The sequence below is a fragment of the Dama dama genome, chromosome 7 (assembly GCF_033118175.1).
Source record: "Dama dama isolate Ldn47 chromosome 7, ASM3311817v1, whole genome shotgun sequence".
NCBI classification, from domain to species: Eukaryota; Metazoa; Chordata; class Mammalia; order Artiodactyla; family Cervidae; genus Dama; species Dama dama.
In genome coordinates, this window is record NC_083687.1 from 52,269,695 (window position 1) to 52,285,869 (window position 16,175).

Consider the following 16,175-nt stretch of genomic DNA (forward strand, 5'->3'; position numbering starts at 1 on the left):
GTAGACATGCAAGAGCCTTGCTGGTCTGAGACCCTCAGGATGCCAAGCACAGGCAGACGCTGTCAGCACTGTCCAGGCTGTCTCTGCACCAGCCAGCACACGGAATCCCTGGCCACGCCTGCCTCACCGCTCCCGCGACAGCACACTCTCGTGCTGGTCACTGTCCACTGAAAGCAATCGCAATTTCTATGGCTCTGAGGAATGATGTTTTCTAAGGTTGAAGAAAGGGAACATGTTAGTTGCTCAGTTGTGTCTGACTGTGATCCCATGGACTTAGCCCGCCAGGCTCCTCTGTCCATGGAATTCTCCAGGCAAGAATACTGGAGTGGGTTTCCATTTCCTTCTGCAGGGGATCTTTCAACCCAGGGATTGAACCTGGATCTCCTGCATTGCAGGAGGATTCTTTACCTAAGATTAGGATTTTTATAAAAGATTTGTAGCTCCATAGTATGAGGGAAATCCAGGAAAAATATCTGGAGCTGTTTCCACTTCTGCTGTGAAGTTTCCCACTAGTAACAGCACCTTTAGAGACATTTGGTTATTTTATGGTGTGGACTTTGCTGAGGTGAGGTGGAGAGGCCACAGCGGGCCGCCTGCATTACCTGTTTTTCTTGGTGGTCAGGATTGTACCAGGCTGCTTGTGCCCGGCGCCACCAGACGCTGGAGATGGTGTGACATAGCAGAACCGCACTGCTGCTGTCTAATTTTAGAAAAGTGGACTGATAGTAGTTCTTTCCATTGACTTCTCCTTTAGGACAGTTAGGCACAGTTAGAAACCTTCTCTCCAGTGAACTCCGGTACTTTGGCCACCTGATGTGAAGAGCTGACTCATTTGAAAAGACCCTGATGTTGGGAAAGATTGAAGGCAGGAGGAGAAGGGGATAATAGAGGATGAGATGGTTGGATGGCATCACCGACTCGATGGACATGAGTTTGGGTAAACTCCAGGAGTTGGTGATGGACAGGGAGGCCTGGCGTGCTGCGGTTCATGGGGTCGAAAAGAGTCGGACACGACTAAGCGACTGAACTGAACTGAACTAGAGATCAATCAACAGATGTGTATGGAATATATACTGTGCCTGAAACTGTCTGCCTGTGATGACCTCATGTCTGTAGCCGGGACCTCTCCCCTGAAGTCCAGGTTTCTGTCTCACGACCTGTGGAATTCAGATATCTAACAGACCTGTCAAACATGGAAGTCCTGACTCCCCCCAAAGTCACTTCTCCGTCACAGCCAATGTCAGCTCCCGCCTCCACATGCTCAGGAAAAAACGTGGAGAGTCATCCTTGCCTTCCGGCTTCCTTTCACTCCTCACATCCAATCCATCATAAATCCTGGTGGATCTAAATGAGTATGAAGCCCTGGATGAGATTCCCATGTGGAAAAGGGAGACTAGGGAGGAACTCATAAAGCCTGAATAAAGTATTTGTTTTTCTTGTTGTTTAGTCACTAAGTCAAGTTCAACTCTTTGCAGCCTGCCAGGCTCTTCTGTCCGTGGGATTTCCAGGGCAAGAATATTGGAGTGGGTTGCCATGCCCTCCTCCAGGGTATCTTTCCAACCCAGGGATCAAACCTAGGTCTCCTGCACTGCAGACAGATTCTTTACCGTCTCAGCCACCAGGGAGAGTATGCCATCAAATTAGCCGAAGGCCACTCACCTGGCTTTCTCTGGGTGTGGGGATTGGTCACCTTATCCGTACTTCACAGTTTAATTACTCCAAAGAAACTGATAACCTCAAATCAGTTCAGTCTTTTCATGACAATTCTGTCATGTAATCTATCTTTCACAAACATATAATATTGTGAAGTTATTCTGCCTGAAGAGCAAAGTTGTCTTGTCCTAGAAAAATGTCCAAAGTTTGGCTTTTTAAAAGATTTTACTATAATTCTTTATATTCTACTCAAAATGAAAATGTATTCTTATTTAATATGGAAAACACTGATCTGAATTAAAGATAAGAGCTTTAGTCTTTGAAAAGCAAGAGGTCACTAGAGACGGGTTGGGGTGGAGAGCAGGGGCTTTGAAAGATGAAAATGAGAGAACTGTAGGATCATCTGTATTAGTTCTATTTTCTGGGGAATCAATGTTTTATGCAACTTCAGTAAGTCTAGGAATCCCCTGCTGTTGGGATCAGGCAGGTGGTTTGTCGGCACTGGATTCTCTTTTCTTGGCCTGGGGTGGAAGATGGGGGGAGGCAGAGTGTTGTTTGCAGGGAGAGTTTGTGAAACCTCACTCCTGTTCTTTGTCACTCCCCCGCACGCCTGTGCCTTTGAACTTTCCCTGGAGCTGTAAATAGCTGGAGATGTTGCAAATAATCTTAAGCGCTGAGAACCTTAAAACTGTCCAGAGCTTTTGCTGGCAGAAGCTCTCTCCTATTGTAGTGGGTTGTGTTCAAAGTGTAAGGTAGGCAAAAAAGGTGGGCTTCCCACACTTGAACCCCCAATCTGGGGACGTGCCCAAGACGCCAAGACCGAAAAGGGCGGCAGAGCGGGGCGTGCGATGGCAAAGACAAACGCAGCTTTGTTGTCCCGAGGCTGCTCCCGCCGTGACGCGACCAGAAGGTGAAGGTGATATTTCATCCGCGGCTACGGCGCATCCTCTCCTTACCTGACCTCTGAAATGGAGCCATCGGCTTTGAAAAGCCCGGTGTCTAAAATTAATATTCTTCCCCATCTGACTAAGAAGGCAACAGCTGAGCAACATGAGATCAAGGACCGTCTGAGTTTAAACAGGGGCTCAAAGTGGCATTCGAGAGAGAGGCTACTTCCTCCCGGAGTGGACACTTGTCTTTTCAGAAGATTAGTCCCACTGCCAGGCAAGACCTTTACCAGGGAGTTGAGTAGTCGTTCTGAACTCTGCAAACTCCCCTTTATCTGCTGGAACTTATGCTCTACGCTTGGAGTGGTCTGAACCCCAGCATGTCCTCTTTTAAATGGTAATCACTCTATTTTCTTTCTTTATTTCTATGTTGTCTTACATAGCAAGTTTTATCAAACTCCAGGCAGAGCTCAACGTTTAATAGTTCTCTGCAAAATTTTTATATCTTGGACCCAAGCGTTTGTTAATTTTTATGTGGCTTCCTGAGCCAACTTCAGTACCGTCTACAATGATGTGTTAGATTTTAGTTATAGTTTGTTTCAGATGTAGCCGTGAAATTCTTATTATAATAACAGATTTTTTCAGGGCAACTTGTAAGAATGCTGGTGATGGTCTGTAGTATATTTCACAGAGCTCTGGTTGATCCTGTTCACATTTTAGTGTGAATAAGTTTATGGTCTTTCTACGGTTCAGTAGAACTGTGAAGAGCATTGGATTTTAAATAATTTAGAGTACAAGGTATCATTTTATTATACTAGAGGAGTTGAGAAAATGAAAGATGAAGTTTTGTGGGGATAATTACAGATGATTTCAAATTGAGAAAAAGTTGGAAGAAGCAATTTCCAGAAAATCTCCAACAGGGGGCCTCCGGAGGGAACCCATCACAAGTTTGCATCAGCCTCCCCGAAGTGGTCAGGAGATGCGTGGATGCAGACACCCGTGTGGGGCTTTGGTATCAGAGCAGTAATGAGGCTATTACTTCGTTTGTAAGGAAAGTGTATCTAGGGTGTGAAATCTTTGGTGCTCAGCTGCTAATGACGCAGAGAAAGGTGTCTGGGAATCTCATCTATGTGAGAGAAGTGTTAGGAAGCAAAGTTCTTTTTAAAATAAACATTTTAAGAGTAGGCAGCGAAAGGCTCTGAAAATGGCACATTTGGTGAGACCACTCCCCCGAGGGGGCAGAATTCCCTGGGGAGTCTCGGGGGCCCCTTCCTCACACAACACGCCCTTCCCACCTGGGCCAGAGGGGCAAGGCCAGCAAGCCAGTTAAACCCAGACTGTCTCCTTAAACCTGCCGCTTCGCCTAGATCTTCTATTCGGCAGCGAGGCCCCGTGACGCTCCAGGTTGCTTCTCACTATTTTCTTTTGTAGGAAAAAGAAGGGCGAGAAAGCTTTTTCTTTTCCAAGTTCCAACATGTGAAACTCAAGGTTAACATTTTCATTTCTCTTCCTCATTTGGGGCCCTTTCTCTAGTTTAAACAGAAGCAACCTCAGACTTCCCAGTGTTGGTTTTCCCAGAGTCAAACGTGTGTCTCAGTGATGGGAGCTCTGTTCCCCCCTTGCAGTGGAGAGAAGAGTCATGATGACTATGTCCTCATTTACAAACCAGAGACCGAGGGGGACAGAGACCACGCTCCAGACACCAGCTTCCTCGGGCTCACCACCAAGATGCTGACAGTGAAGGGGCTGGAAGGAATCAACGCGTGTTACCGCAGTGAGCACCTGGAGAAGATGGCTTTTTTCCAGTGCGTGGAGGAGGTAGAGAAGTGCTTTCTGGAGGAAAGTTCTGGTGAACAAGATTCGAGATCTGGAAAGAGCCAGGTACCTGAGGTGGTTTGGTCTCCTGGCGAGGGTCAGTCCTGCCTTCTGTTTTCTCACATAAAGCAACGCCCGTCCCCATCTATCAGATGGTTTTAGATTCTGTGTTGTCATCCCTGGTGTAGAATTAAGGGAGCTTTATGAACCGGCAAACCCCCGCTTCGTTCCCCGGAGGTTTGCCCCCAGGTGGGAGCGGTCGCCGCTGGGAAGCCTTTGAACTTGCAGCTTTCCCTGTGGGTGCCGCCGCCGTCTGGCGCCCAGCTTAGAGGTCACGGGGGTGGCGTGGAAGCGCAGTTTCTTAGGCGGGAAGGTTTGGGCATGCAATCTGGAGAAGCGCGTGAGGGCCACAGCTGCTCTGCACAAGTGTCTAGTTCCCTCAGGACCCCGAGGTCTCCGTGGAGTAGGGGTCAGGGCTGTCGACAGTGGCCACTGGGGTTGGGGACAGGCTCTTGCTGGCGGCAGGCCCCATCCTGGCAGCCAGCTCTTCGGGAGGCCCCTCACCGAGCACGGTGGCTGCCGCTCTGAGCAGTGGACACGCACGCGTGCCAAGCCCCCAGCACCGGCTCTGTCGCGAGGAGGGGTGCCCGGGGGTGTGGACCGGCGGGCTCTGTCCCCTGCTCGGGCCCTGGGTCCCTCCCTCTCCCTCCCTCTCCCTCCCGCCCAGACAGGGCCTCACCTGCGATTCCTGGAACTTGTTTGTCACCCTGCCCCGGACGCCCTCCTCAGGGTCGGGACCTCCTGTCACCCCCCTCGCCTTCTCTCCTGCTCACAGTACCAAACAGGCGCCGAGACGTTTGCAGAACGGACAGGTCTGTTTAGGTGTGTCCTGCGTTCCCCTGGAGGGCCAGGGATCATTATTTCTGATAATCAGAGCGAGTTGGGGAAACATCCTTCTTTGTCCTTCCCCGGGGGCTCAGATGGTAAAGTGTCTGCCTGCAATGTGGGAGACCCGGGTTCCATCCCTGGGTTGGGAAGATCCCCTGGCGGAGGGCATGGCAACCCACTGCAGTGTTCTTGCCTGGAAACTCCCGGACAGAGGAGCCTGGCGGGCTAGAGGACGTGGGGTTGCAAAGAGTCGGACACGGCTGAGCGACTTTACTTTCACTTTCACTTTCCTCTTTGTCCAATTTCTATTTCGAAAAACCCTGTCCAGGTAGGAAGGGCATTTCTAATGATAGAACAGACAGTGGAACACAGCTATTAGGTATAAAGGGCGAAGGAGTCTTTTCACTGTGAGTGCAGAGAGATAAACCTTGCCGGATAGAGGGAACGAGTCGGGCTGAAGCGTGGTGTTTGGAGACAGACCTTCCCCTGTGAGCTAACATCTTGTCCAGCACACACCAAGAAGAAACTTCCTCGGCAAAACTGGAGTCAGATCCGAGGGCTTCCTCTTTTGGGCTGCTTGCAATGCAAATGAGTAATCAGAGGGGTGTCCTTTTCTGTTCACTAATTTCTGTAGAACAGGGGAGGTAAAGTATTCTTATAGGCGAACTTTGAAATAGCCAATGATTTGTGATAGTTTCTATGAGTTTGAATATGTTTCCAGGACGGTTTTTCTCCAAGTTCTGTGATACAAATTTTGTAAGTAGGCGAGATGGTGCTAGGTGGAAACAGGAGCATTTTCAGGAAGAACTGTTTTGGTGATGATCTGCTCCAGAGAAATCAAGTGACTGGGAAGTGAAAAACTTTAGGATACTTCTGAGGGAACATCTGAGGATGCTGACCCTGAGATCCTAAGCGAAAGTCCTGTGCGACGGGTCTGATGTCCGGCGGCGCGGAAGGTGGGGAGGAACCGCCGCGTGTCCCATTCAGTTTCTTGCTGAGTGGCTCAGGGCCCAGAGGTGTCGCCAGTAAATTTCCCCGGCTCTCTCGCCCTGCGGGGGACAGACAGACCCAGGACGGGAGGCACAGAGCCCTTCTCCTTTCTGTGTCTGCCAAGGCCACAGTCCCCGAGGCCCTCGCTGGCCCGGTGAGCGGGTGCCTGGGCGGCCAGCAGGGCCTTGGCAGGGCTGGGCGGAGAGGGCCTTCCAGCGGCTCGGATGTCGTCAGGAATGCAGACGGAGCTGGGCTGACACGTCTCCATCTCCTGCTGGGGCCACGGGAAATCTTCAAAATCCCAGGCCTTTCTCTCCAGGGACCATAAAAACATGCCCTCCATAACTCTCTCCACCGCCTCTCTGTCTCTTCATCCCTTCTCTTTAAGAAGATTAGCACAGCTAATCATAGTAGAAAACCTCACTGCGCTGCCCTGGGGGGAATTTACTCTGCATGGCGGTCGCTCTGGTGACAGGCAGTCTGCGCAGAAGGCCTGAAGCGCAAGTTCTTTCTAGAAGAGTCTTTTCTCTCCTAACAAGAACAAATTGTTTGTGCATTCCACAACTTACATCTATCGACATAGTTCAGTGTAGCTCAGATTCTTCTTTTCTGGCTCTTAACCAGGTTTTTCTGTTTCACTCATTTTTCCTCTTCTGGCTTTATTTTTTTTGCCTCTCTTCTGTCTCTTCCTCTGATTTATTTTTTGAATTGATAGAATACCACATATTCTACTTTTCTACTATGTTTTGTTCCTTTTGTTTTCCAACTTCCCTTTTGATTCTGTTTTTGAAAGGCTTTTCTTATATTCTCTTATATTCTACAGACTGTTCAAAATCACCTAAACAGTGTAGGATTTTTAAAAGCTTGTGACAGATACCCTGGGCTTCCCAGGTGGCGGCAGTGCTAAGGAACCCACCTGCCTACGCAGAACATATTAAGAGATGTGGGTTCAGCCTCTGGGTCGGGAAGATTCCCTGGAGGAGGGCACAGCTCTCCTGTGGGTGGGCACAGCTTTGGAGTGGGTCCCTGGACGCACTCCAGTGTTCTTGCCTGGAGAATCCCAGGGACAGAGGAGCCCGGAGGGCTACAAGCCATGGGGTTGCAGAGTCGGACCAACTGAAGCGGCTTAGTACAGAGCAGATACGCTACAATAAACCAGATGGAAAGCCACACAGTGTGGTGTTGAAACAAAGTGAAACTTAAATGATGAACGTGGCACATGTGAGCGATGGCTTAATAGCTACTGTGTGCGTCATTAACTCAGAGTGATAACGACTCTCATAACTATAATTAGCATTCCTTTTACACAATCAAATCCAGGTTTTCCTCTTTTGTTACTTCTGTTACCCATATAAATAATCACCATGCTGTATTTCCCTCAGCTCTGACTTGCTGTTTGATACATGCAAACACGCGCGCGCGCACACACACACGCACACACACCTTCTGTTTGCCTAATGGAAGACCAAAGAGCTCCTGTTCTCAGCAACCTGAGTCCGTTCTCCCCCGTGGTTCTTTCTGCTCCCTCTGCCACCCCGCCGGCTCTACGCACCCCTGCTTTTTCTCCCCAGGCTTGTCTGTGCTCACCTCCTGTCCTCTGGTCCTCAGCCACCCCCCCAACGGGCATGGCCCCCGGGGAGGAAGGGACCACACGGAGGTGGGGGTCACAGCTCCCGGAATGTTGAACCACCGGGTACAAATGCTGCAAAGACCAAACAGAACAAACTATTTATTATCAGGATGTGAGTAGGCGAAGAGTGGGTTGGGACAAAGCTCGGGTCTCCCTGTTGCGATGGCAGTTGGTGCATTTAATAGCAGGTGGCCGTTCCTGCCTCACTGCGGTGAAATTGTACCATCAGCGGTGGTCACCGTGATTGTAACTTAGATCTCAAAATAACGTAGCTGCGGGCGGAGGGTTTGCGATGTTTAAGGCCGTGCATCCCCCTCCCGCCCAGCCTGTGTCCCTTGCCCGCGTGGGCCGGAGAAAGCTCCCTGGCGGTGGCCCCGTTTCCCTGGCGCTAATCGTCCTTGAACGGGAGACAAGCGCGCTCTCTGGGGTGTCACTTGTCGCCAGCCGCTCTCTCTCTGCCCCGCACCTGTTTCCGATCTGTCACCCGGGCCATCATATTTTTCCTCTTAAAGAGGCAGATTGGCCATTGATGGTGTAACTGGAACCATCACCGCAGGGTCCTGCAGACCCCGCTGCTCGGCACCGCCTCCCACCCGGAGCAGAGTTCTGCCTGGAAACGTGCTCGCGCCTGGTCAGGGCGGGAAGGCCAAGATGGACTTGTCACTCAGAAGAAAAGCTGTCTGGATCGCAGGTGGCCTGTGCCTTCTCTCGTCTCCTGTCCTCTGGCGTGTGCTCCGGTCCGTGATGACCCGGGGAGGTCACCGACAGGCACCTGCTCTTGAGGACACCCAGGTAGTAACATGGTCTCTGTCCTAGCTGAGCGTTTCTGGCCAGGGAGCGGCTCGCCCCAGCCGGCAGAATGCATGTCCTGCCTCGTCCCCCCCCTGGACGGCTGCCCTGCAGGGCTGGGATCAGGAGAGGTAGGCAGCCCTTGTCAACATCTCCAACTCTCCACCAACTTTCGGGGAACCTGGAGGCAGTCATTCCTGACGTGTATGAAAGCCGGCATTCTATTTTTGTCTGTGAGAGCTAAAAATAATGTCAGCATCTCTTCTCCTACATCTTATGTAACTGGGGGAAATAAAATGGCACCAAAGCACAGAGTCCTTTCCCCTCGTTAAGAAGTATCTGCAGAGGAGTGGCCGCCTCTTCTGAGCAAGCTCCCGAGCATAGATAGCCTCTGAGCCTTTTCCTTGGAACCTCTGCCCCTCAGTGTCTTTCCTGGGATGCCACAGCTGGGATTCAGTCAGGAAAACAGGAGCATTTTGAAGGAAGAGATAAGAATTCAGATTCTAAAGATTTTAGCGCTTCCCAAGAGAGAGTCTTGTATCTGGGAAATCAGTCCTTTCTACGTATTTAATTCTTTCATCAATTAGCATAGAATGAGTTATTTTTAAGACGATGGAGGCAGTTTAGCAAAGACTCCAGGAGGTGTTCTGAGTTGCTTTTCCCACAGGAAGAGGTTGTCAGCAGAGCTGCTTATTGCCAACTCCCCCACTGCAGGGACTTCTGGCTTTTTTCTGCTTAGTCAAGCCCCTTCCTTGAAATCGTGCCCCCCAGATGCACTCTATGCCTGTGTGTGCATTGCAGATGGTTCTGTGGTTTGTGCATGAATTAATTTTTGTCCAAATAATTAATTTTTGCCTCTTTGGATTTGGCCCCCATTGAAAATGCATGAGTTTATGGTTAAAAATCTCTCCGGGGGAGTTGGCTGATATGTGTCTACGCCTGCATGTAGATTTCTGTCTTATTCAACAAGAAATCACCAGCCCTGCATGGGTCGTGCTCAGAGGACCCAGAACTCGAGGAGCCAGGTTCCCATGGCGGCCCTGCGCCTCTCTGAGGAGCTGACATGATGAGTATTCCTGTCACTGCTGCCCAAGCCTGAATCTTTTTGGCTGTTACACACATGCCTATGTGTGCCTATGCCTGCAATAGACTTCTGTCTATGGGGGACGTACCGTAAAGAACGACCACTCCCCTGGGTCTGAGAGGTGGCCCCCAGGTGTGTCCCGAAGGAGGGGCCGGCAGGGAGCTCATTAGGAGTGCTCTGCTCTGAGTGTTTTATAAAACGCTGTTATCACTTTCCAACGGTAAAGAAAATGTCTCTTAAATCAGATTTTACAATATACCCTCTTCTCTTTTCCATTGTGAATGGTTATTTGGAAATGTGGGTGACCTCTTGTCTTAAAAGTGTCTACAAGAGCAGTTTTAGGAACTCCCTTTTCAGGGTGTCAGAGAATACTATCTGGACGTCAGTCTTCACTGAAGACATAAAACAATGGAAAGATTTCCCAACACCCTGGGAGCAGATCTCTGCTCATATGAGATTCTGAGAGTCCCAGTTTGTGTCTGTGTCATTTTGGCTTCAAAGAATAATTAAACTGTGATAGTTTTATGTCATATGAAAAAAATGTCTTATTTTCTCTCTCTGAAAATTAAATCAAAGTAGTAAAATATACAAACATTGCAAATCAAGCCTGTGTTCCTAAGTTAGAAAATGATTAGCATATTGATAATGAAATTTCTAGATACAATTGACCAAACTGTGTCCTGATCCACTTACCTAAGACATGACGACTATAAAAATCACATTTGTCTATCGGGGTTTCCCAGACCAATTTCTCTCACACTCCCTTCTTGATTTTTGCTACATCTACATATGACTTTTACTCCTATTAGTTAATATAATATTTTCACATATCAAGTCATTAAAAATATTTAGCACAAGCAAGAGTGGAGTGGAATCATGGTTTTGCTGTGCTTATTCTAGAGTTTCAAATACACAGTAACACACATAAATAAATTTTAAAACTGGTTTCTTAGTTTACAACCCCCAAATCACCCCAAGCTTCTAGTAAAGCGGTGATTCCATGTCACCATTGGACATTGGCCTCAGGGTGCTGTGTCCAAGTCTTCCGCCTGGGCCATTGGGCACTTTGGGCTTTATTTTGAAATTTCTGCTCAAAACATAACAATGATAACAGAGACGGGGAGTGATAAGCAGATAGCGGTGGAAAGCCAAGAGGCCCAAAGTCCCCCCCGAGCGCAGAGGCATGGGAAACCCTGACAGGTCAGGTTCGGCTGTGCCCCCTGTGGCTCTGCCGCGGTCACTGAGGTCCCAGCAGAAGGTGGGGCCAAGGTGGGCGTGCATGTGCAGGTGCCGGGCTTGTCCTAGGGTGGGCTCGGGGGGAGCGGGGACCCCTGATGGCTGCATCGCCAGGCAGGAGGGCCTCAGAGGGTGAGGCGGGGGGCACGGTCTGCCTCCTGTCACCCCGGGGCCTTCTGCAGGTGATAGACCCCCGGCGTTTTCAGCTGTGTGTGGGTAACCTGCACCCTCAGTTACAACTTTGGTCAGGGAGAAACAGTGACTGGTCAGTCCACTGATAGTGCCGAAGCGACAGACCCAGCCCAGGCCGGCCCTGTGAGCGTGGCTCTGACCTCGTCCGCCCGGGGTCCCGGGGAGCACAGGTCACTGTGGCATTTCTGTGATGGTTGGGGTGTCAGGGGGCCGGGAAGCACAGCCTTTCTCTGAGGGCAGCCTTCTTCACAAGTGGCTGGGCAGCCCTTGGCAAGGTCGCTACCAAGTTCCAGCTGGCCGTTCCCAGGAGGACACAGCCAGCAGCCACAGGCCCTGGGTCAGCGGGCAGAGGTCTCGCAGGCCCCTCGCAGGGTGGCTGAGCTCCCCCGGACCCTGGCCTCTGGCCTTGGTGCTGCCTCTTCCTGGCTCCCCTGTTCTTTAGGGTCTTGCACTGGGAACGACCCCCAGGCCTCGAGCTGGGAACTGGGAATCTGAGCGACAAGGCTGGGGTCGTGGCGAGCAGGCTGATGCTCCGGTCCGTGATCAGGTGTCAGGAAGTTCTAGAAAGAGGCAGAGACCAGACTGGAAGTGAGGGGTGTGTGCACCCAGCCTCTGGTTTGTCTAGTAGACCTTTAGCTTGTAGGCTTCGCATTCCAAAAGTGAGCAGTGAACACGGAAATCACTTTCCTGTTACTATGCTTTGTATAGCATTTAGGGCTTATCTGATGAGATGGTTGGTTTGGTATACAACGAGTGCGGAGAAAAAAAGCAAGCTGGGCAGTCAGGCAAGAAAAGGAAATTTATTAGAGGGAAACGAGAGGGTGACTGGCCCTTAAGGAGAACCCGCGCCCTCCCTTTCTGACAGGGACTTTCTTATACCCCGCCAGTGAAAAATTCTCGGGAGGGATGGTCATGTAGTCAGAGGTCTAGAATCTGGTGGTCTCACAGCTTTGGGAAGGTAGGCGCCAGTGAGAAAACAGAGTGTCGTTTGGGCAATTTGGTCAGTTGCAAGGATCACTGTGATTTTATTCTTTGTTTGCGAGGTCAACATCATGAGTCATCTTATCAGTGAGGCCCCACGTACACCCTATTAGTTGGATAGCATCACCGACTCAATGGACATGAACTTGGGCAAACTCCTGGAGACACAGAGGGGCCAGGAAGCCTGGTGTGCTGCAGTCCATCTGGTCACAAAGAGTCGGACACGACAGAGTGACAATAGAACAGAACAGAGGGCTTATCTGAACAAAATTAAGTGGAGCTAAGTGTAGAAATTAACTATGAAGACAAGATTTTAATGCATAAATGTATTTTTTTTCTGCAGCCCGGAGAAAAGGCTCTACCTTCTGTATGGTGTAGATGTTGTATGACAGTGCGTCCCCTTTCAGCCGTGCGATTCCAAGTCCTGCTTTGATCTTGTTGGAGTTGGCCATGGGCAGGTGGGCCAGGCAGTCGACTGCAGACACTTGACCAGCAGACAATGGGCCCTGGCGGGGCTGCTCTGCCCTGGGCCTGCCCCAGGGCACCTGTTGGTTCCGGGGCTGCATCCAGCCTGGGTGTTTTTGAGTCCAGCATACGCAGGGTTTGCAGGATGGTTCCCCAACCTAAAAGGGGTTGAAGCTCCCTTGGGCCCCAGGGCCAGGAGGGAGGCAGCAGCAGGTGTAAGCTCTCAGAGCCTATGCAGGCCCAGACTCCCCTGAGTCTCCCAGGTCCCTTGGGTTCTCAGGAGAGGGCTCAGAAGATGCTCAACACGGTGACCGTCCAGCCTGAACCCTAAGGAGAGGGTGTTCCCAAAGGGCCCAGAGAAGGCAGGGCTGGAACAGGCCAGGGAGACATGTCATGAATCTATGCTGACCAGTTCTGTCTGTCCTGGGACCAAGCAGTTCTCACAGTGAGGTCCCTGGACCCCCTGAGGGACCCTAAGACTCTTTTGGAGGTCTGCATGGTCAAAGCTGTTCTCTTTCTGTTCTAAAATTTCTGCCTTTTCCGCTGCTTTGACACTTGCACTAATGACATCAAGGCAGTGATGAATAAGACTGCCAGCACCTCTGCAGAGAATCAGGCCATGCCACCAGCGTGTCCTAGCAACCATGGCGTGTTTCCCCACCAGACCCTCAGACACAACAGAAACCTTTGGTTTCTGTTTTCTAAAGAGCCAGGTTTCCTTAAGAACGTACTTGGTGAAGCGGGAATAAAAATCCATCTGATTACCTGCGTCAGAGCTGAAGTGTTCACTTAAAAATCTCTGTGCCTGAATTCTAGGCTGATTTGCTCAGTGAAGAATCTCCGAGCACCCACTGAATGAAGAGGAGGCAGAGTCTGATGAAACAGGGTGGTTTATTTAAAGGGCTTACAGAGCCTGCGGCTCAGCACGCTTACACAGAGAGTCTCATGATGGGGTCTTCTTGTAGAACCCTAGACGGCCTCTAGTTATCTCAAAATTTAAAAATGGATGATGACACCAGTAAGGTCTTGTTTCTCCCCAGCCTTCTAGGATGAGCATGTTGAGTTGACGGGATAATATAGGCAAGTTTCTACATTCTTAAGGCTATGTTTGTATTTTACCCATAGCCACCTGATGCGAAAACCCTACTCCCTGGAAAAGACCCTGATGCTGGGAAAGACTGAGGGCAGGAGGAGAAGGGGGCAACACAGGGTGAGATGGTTGGATGGCATCGCTGACTCCGTGGACCTTGTGGGCACCACCGCGATCAGCTCTGAGAACGACAGTCGTGATCACCAGCATTTGGGCTGTGTTTCCTGTGTTCCGTGCTCAGCTCTTCGTCCCAGTTAATCCTCACAGAGCTCCCGTGAAGCTGTGGAATCGTTCCCTCTGTTTTGTAGATGGGTAAACCGAGGGTTGGTGAGGCCAGTCACCCAGAGTTATGCAGCTACGTACCACGATACTCTTTCTGGATGGATTAGTTAGCTCGACATATGAAACAGGCAGCTAGGTTTATTTGTAGGCCATTTGTTGTTGCTCTTCAGTCGCTAAGTTGTGTCTGACTATTTAACTGGAATTTAACTTGCAGACCATTTAACTGGAGTTTAGTTTTCAGAAATCAAACATTAAGTATTTGAAAACCACCTCTGATGAATTTTCTAAGGACAGTGTGTATTTTCTTCACGTTACCTGAGGTGCATTTCACCCATGCTGTTTTGGTCAGTTGCTCTACTGCTTGATGCAAATACAGCTAGACTGGGTAGAGAGATTAAAAAAGGGGGCTCGTTTCTTTTTCTCAGCAAATTGAGGCTCTTTTCTGGAACTGATGTAACAGTGACCTCCTGTGGGAAGAAGCTGCAAAAGTTACTGCAGTCCTGCCGTGAGGTCAGAGCACTTTTGGCTTGTCCTTCCAACTGGGTTTTAAAAATGGTTTAATTAATTCATTAATTGAAGTATAGATGATTTGCAATATTATATTAATTTCAGGTATACACATAGTGATTCAATATTTTCATATTTCCTTTAAAAGTTATTACAAAATAGTGGCTTTATTTCCCTGTGCCGTATGGTGCATCCTTATTGCTATTTCATACACAGTGGTTTGCGTCTGTCAACCCCATACCCCTTATTTGCTGCTCGCCCTTCTCTCTCCCCTTTCATAACCACTAGTTTGTTTTCTATGTCTAGGAGTCTCTTTCTGTTTTGCTCGTACATTCGATCATATAATTTTTTAGATCCTACATATAAGTGATATCATACAGTATTTCACTAAGCATAATGCTAAGTTTTTTCTTTTACATGATATTTACATGTTGCTTTACATGATATTTTTCATTCTTTTTTAAGGCTGAGTAATATTCCACTGTATAAACACACACACACACACACACACACACACACACACACGCACGCACGCATGACATCTTTACCCATTTGTCTGTTGATGGACTCTGCTTACTTCCATATCCTGGCCATTGGAAATAGTGCTGCAGTGAAGACTGGAGTGCGCGTATCTTTCTTGGTTTGTGTTTCTGTTTTCTTCGGATACATATCCAGGAGTGGGCTTGCAAGACTGTCTGGTACTATATTTTTAGTTTTCTGAGAAACCTCCATGCTCTTTCCCACAGTGGTTGCACCTTCCAGTTGTTGAAACCAATGTCTTGAGGCTGCCATCTGGCTGTTCTCAGCCACTGACTCCAGGGCAGAGGAGAAGCCAGGAAACAAACCATTGGAACTAATGATTTTCTCAAACATATAAAAAGGTTGTAAAATTATAAACCGAATGCCGTGTGTCAGCGTACCTGAGATACTTAATTTCTTTGTTGTATAGTACATAAAGGTGTTATAGTCTGTAGCTTATTAACTGTAGTCATAAGTCTGGACTCTTGAGTGGATTTGACTTTCCACTATCTTTAGGGGGTGGACGATAGACGGGGAAGGTTGGTCATCCAGGGACCAGCTTGTTCAGCTTTTGTCGTGGTGCTCGGTATTTCTGTAGGTGTTTTTACGCACATGGCACTTAGAAAATGTGAGGTGAGCCGTGGTTACGGTGCGCACAGACTAGCGTGAGACCACAAGCGTGGATTCCACGTCCCCTGCGCCACCTCTGTGACACTGAGCGTGTTGTCCAGCCTCTCACCTGCCTCCTCATCTGGGGTCAAGAATACCAACCCCGCAGGCTTGCTGTTGTCTAAGGCAGGCTACGCCAAGCGTGCTGCAGAGAGAGGGCCCACAGACCCCACGGTGGGGGTGCGTTGTCCGCGGCGCTGGCATCCCCGCCGTGGCCTGACTGCTCTCCTGCCGAGGGCCCCACTGCCCGCCTTCCCGAGGGACTCCTCTCGTCGCCGCTCCTCTCTTTCCGCCCGGAATCCCCTTCCCAGTTTCCTGGGGGCTGCGTCGGAGGCCTTTTCCTGCACGCTTCCTCATTCTCTCTCCTCTCCTGGGCCCTTGGGGGTCCTTCTGTCCTCAGGACCAGAGTCAAAGCCCACCACGGTCGGTTCCAACCCGCCCTCCACACCGTCCTTCCGGGGCACTGTGCCTGCCCCGTGCCGTGTGTGCGGGTGGTTT

General features: G+C 49.8%; 1 protein-coding gene across 1 annotated transcript in view; it reads left to right on the forward strand.

Moving 5' to 3' along the window:
* Positions 1–4,268: 4,268 nt before the first annotated feature.
* Positions 4,269–16,175, forward strand: part of MYLK4 (myosin light chain kinase family member 4) — a 67,647-nt gene continuing 55,740 nt past the window's right edge. The window contains exon 1 of the mRNA XM_061146307.1: positions 4,269–4,438. Within this exon, the coding sequence (XP_061002290.1) occupies positions 4,269–4,438 (170 nt within the window). The remainder of the gene's footprint in view (positions 4,439–16,175) is intronic.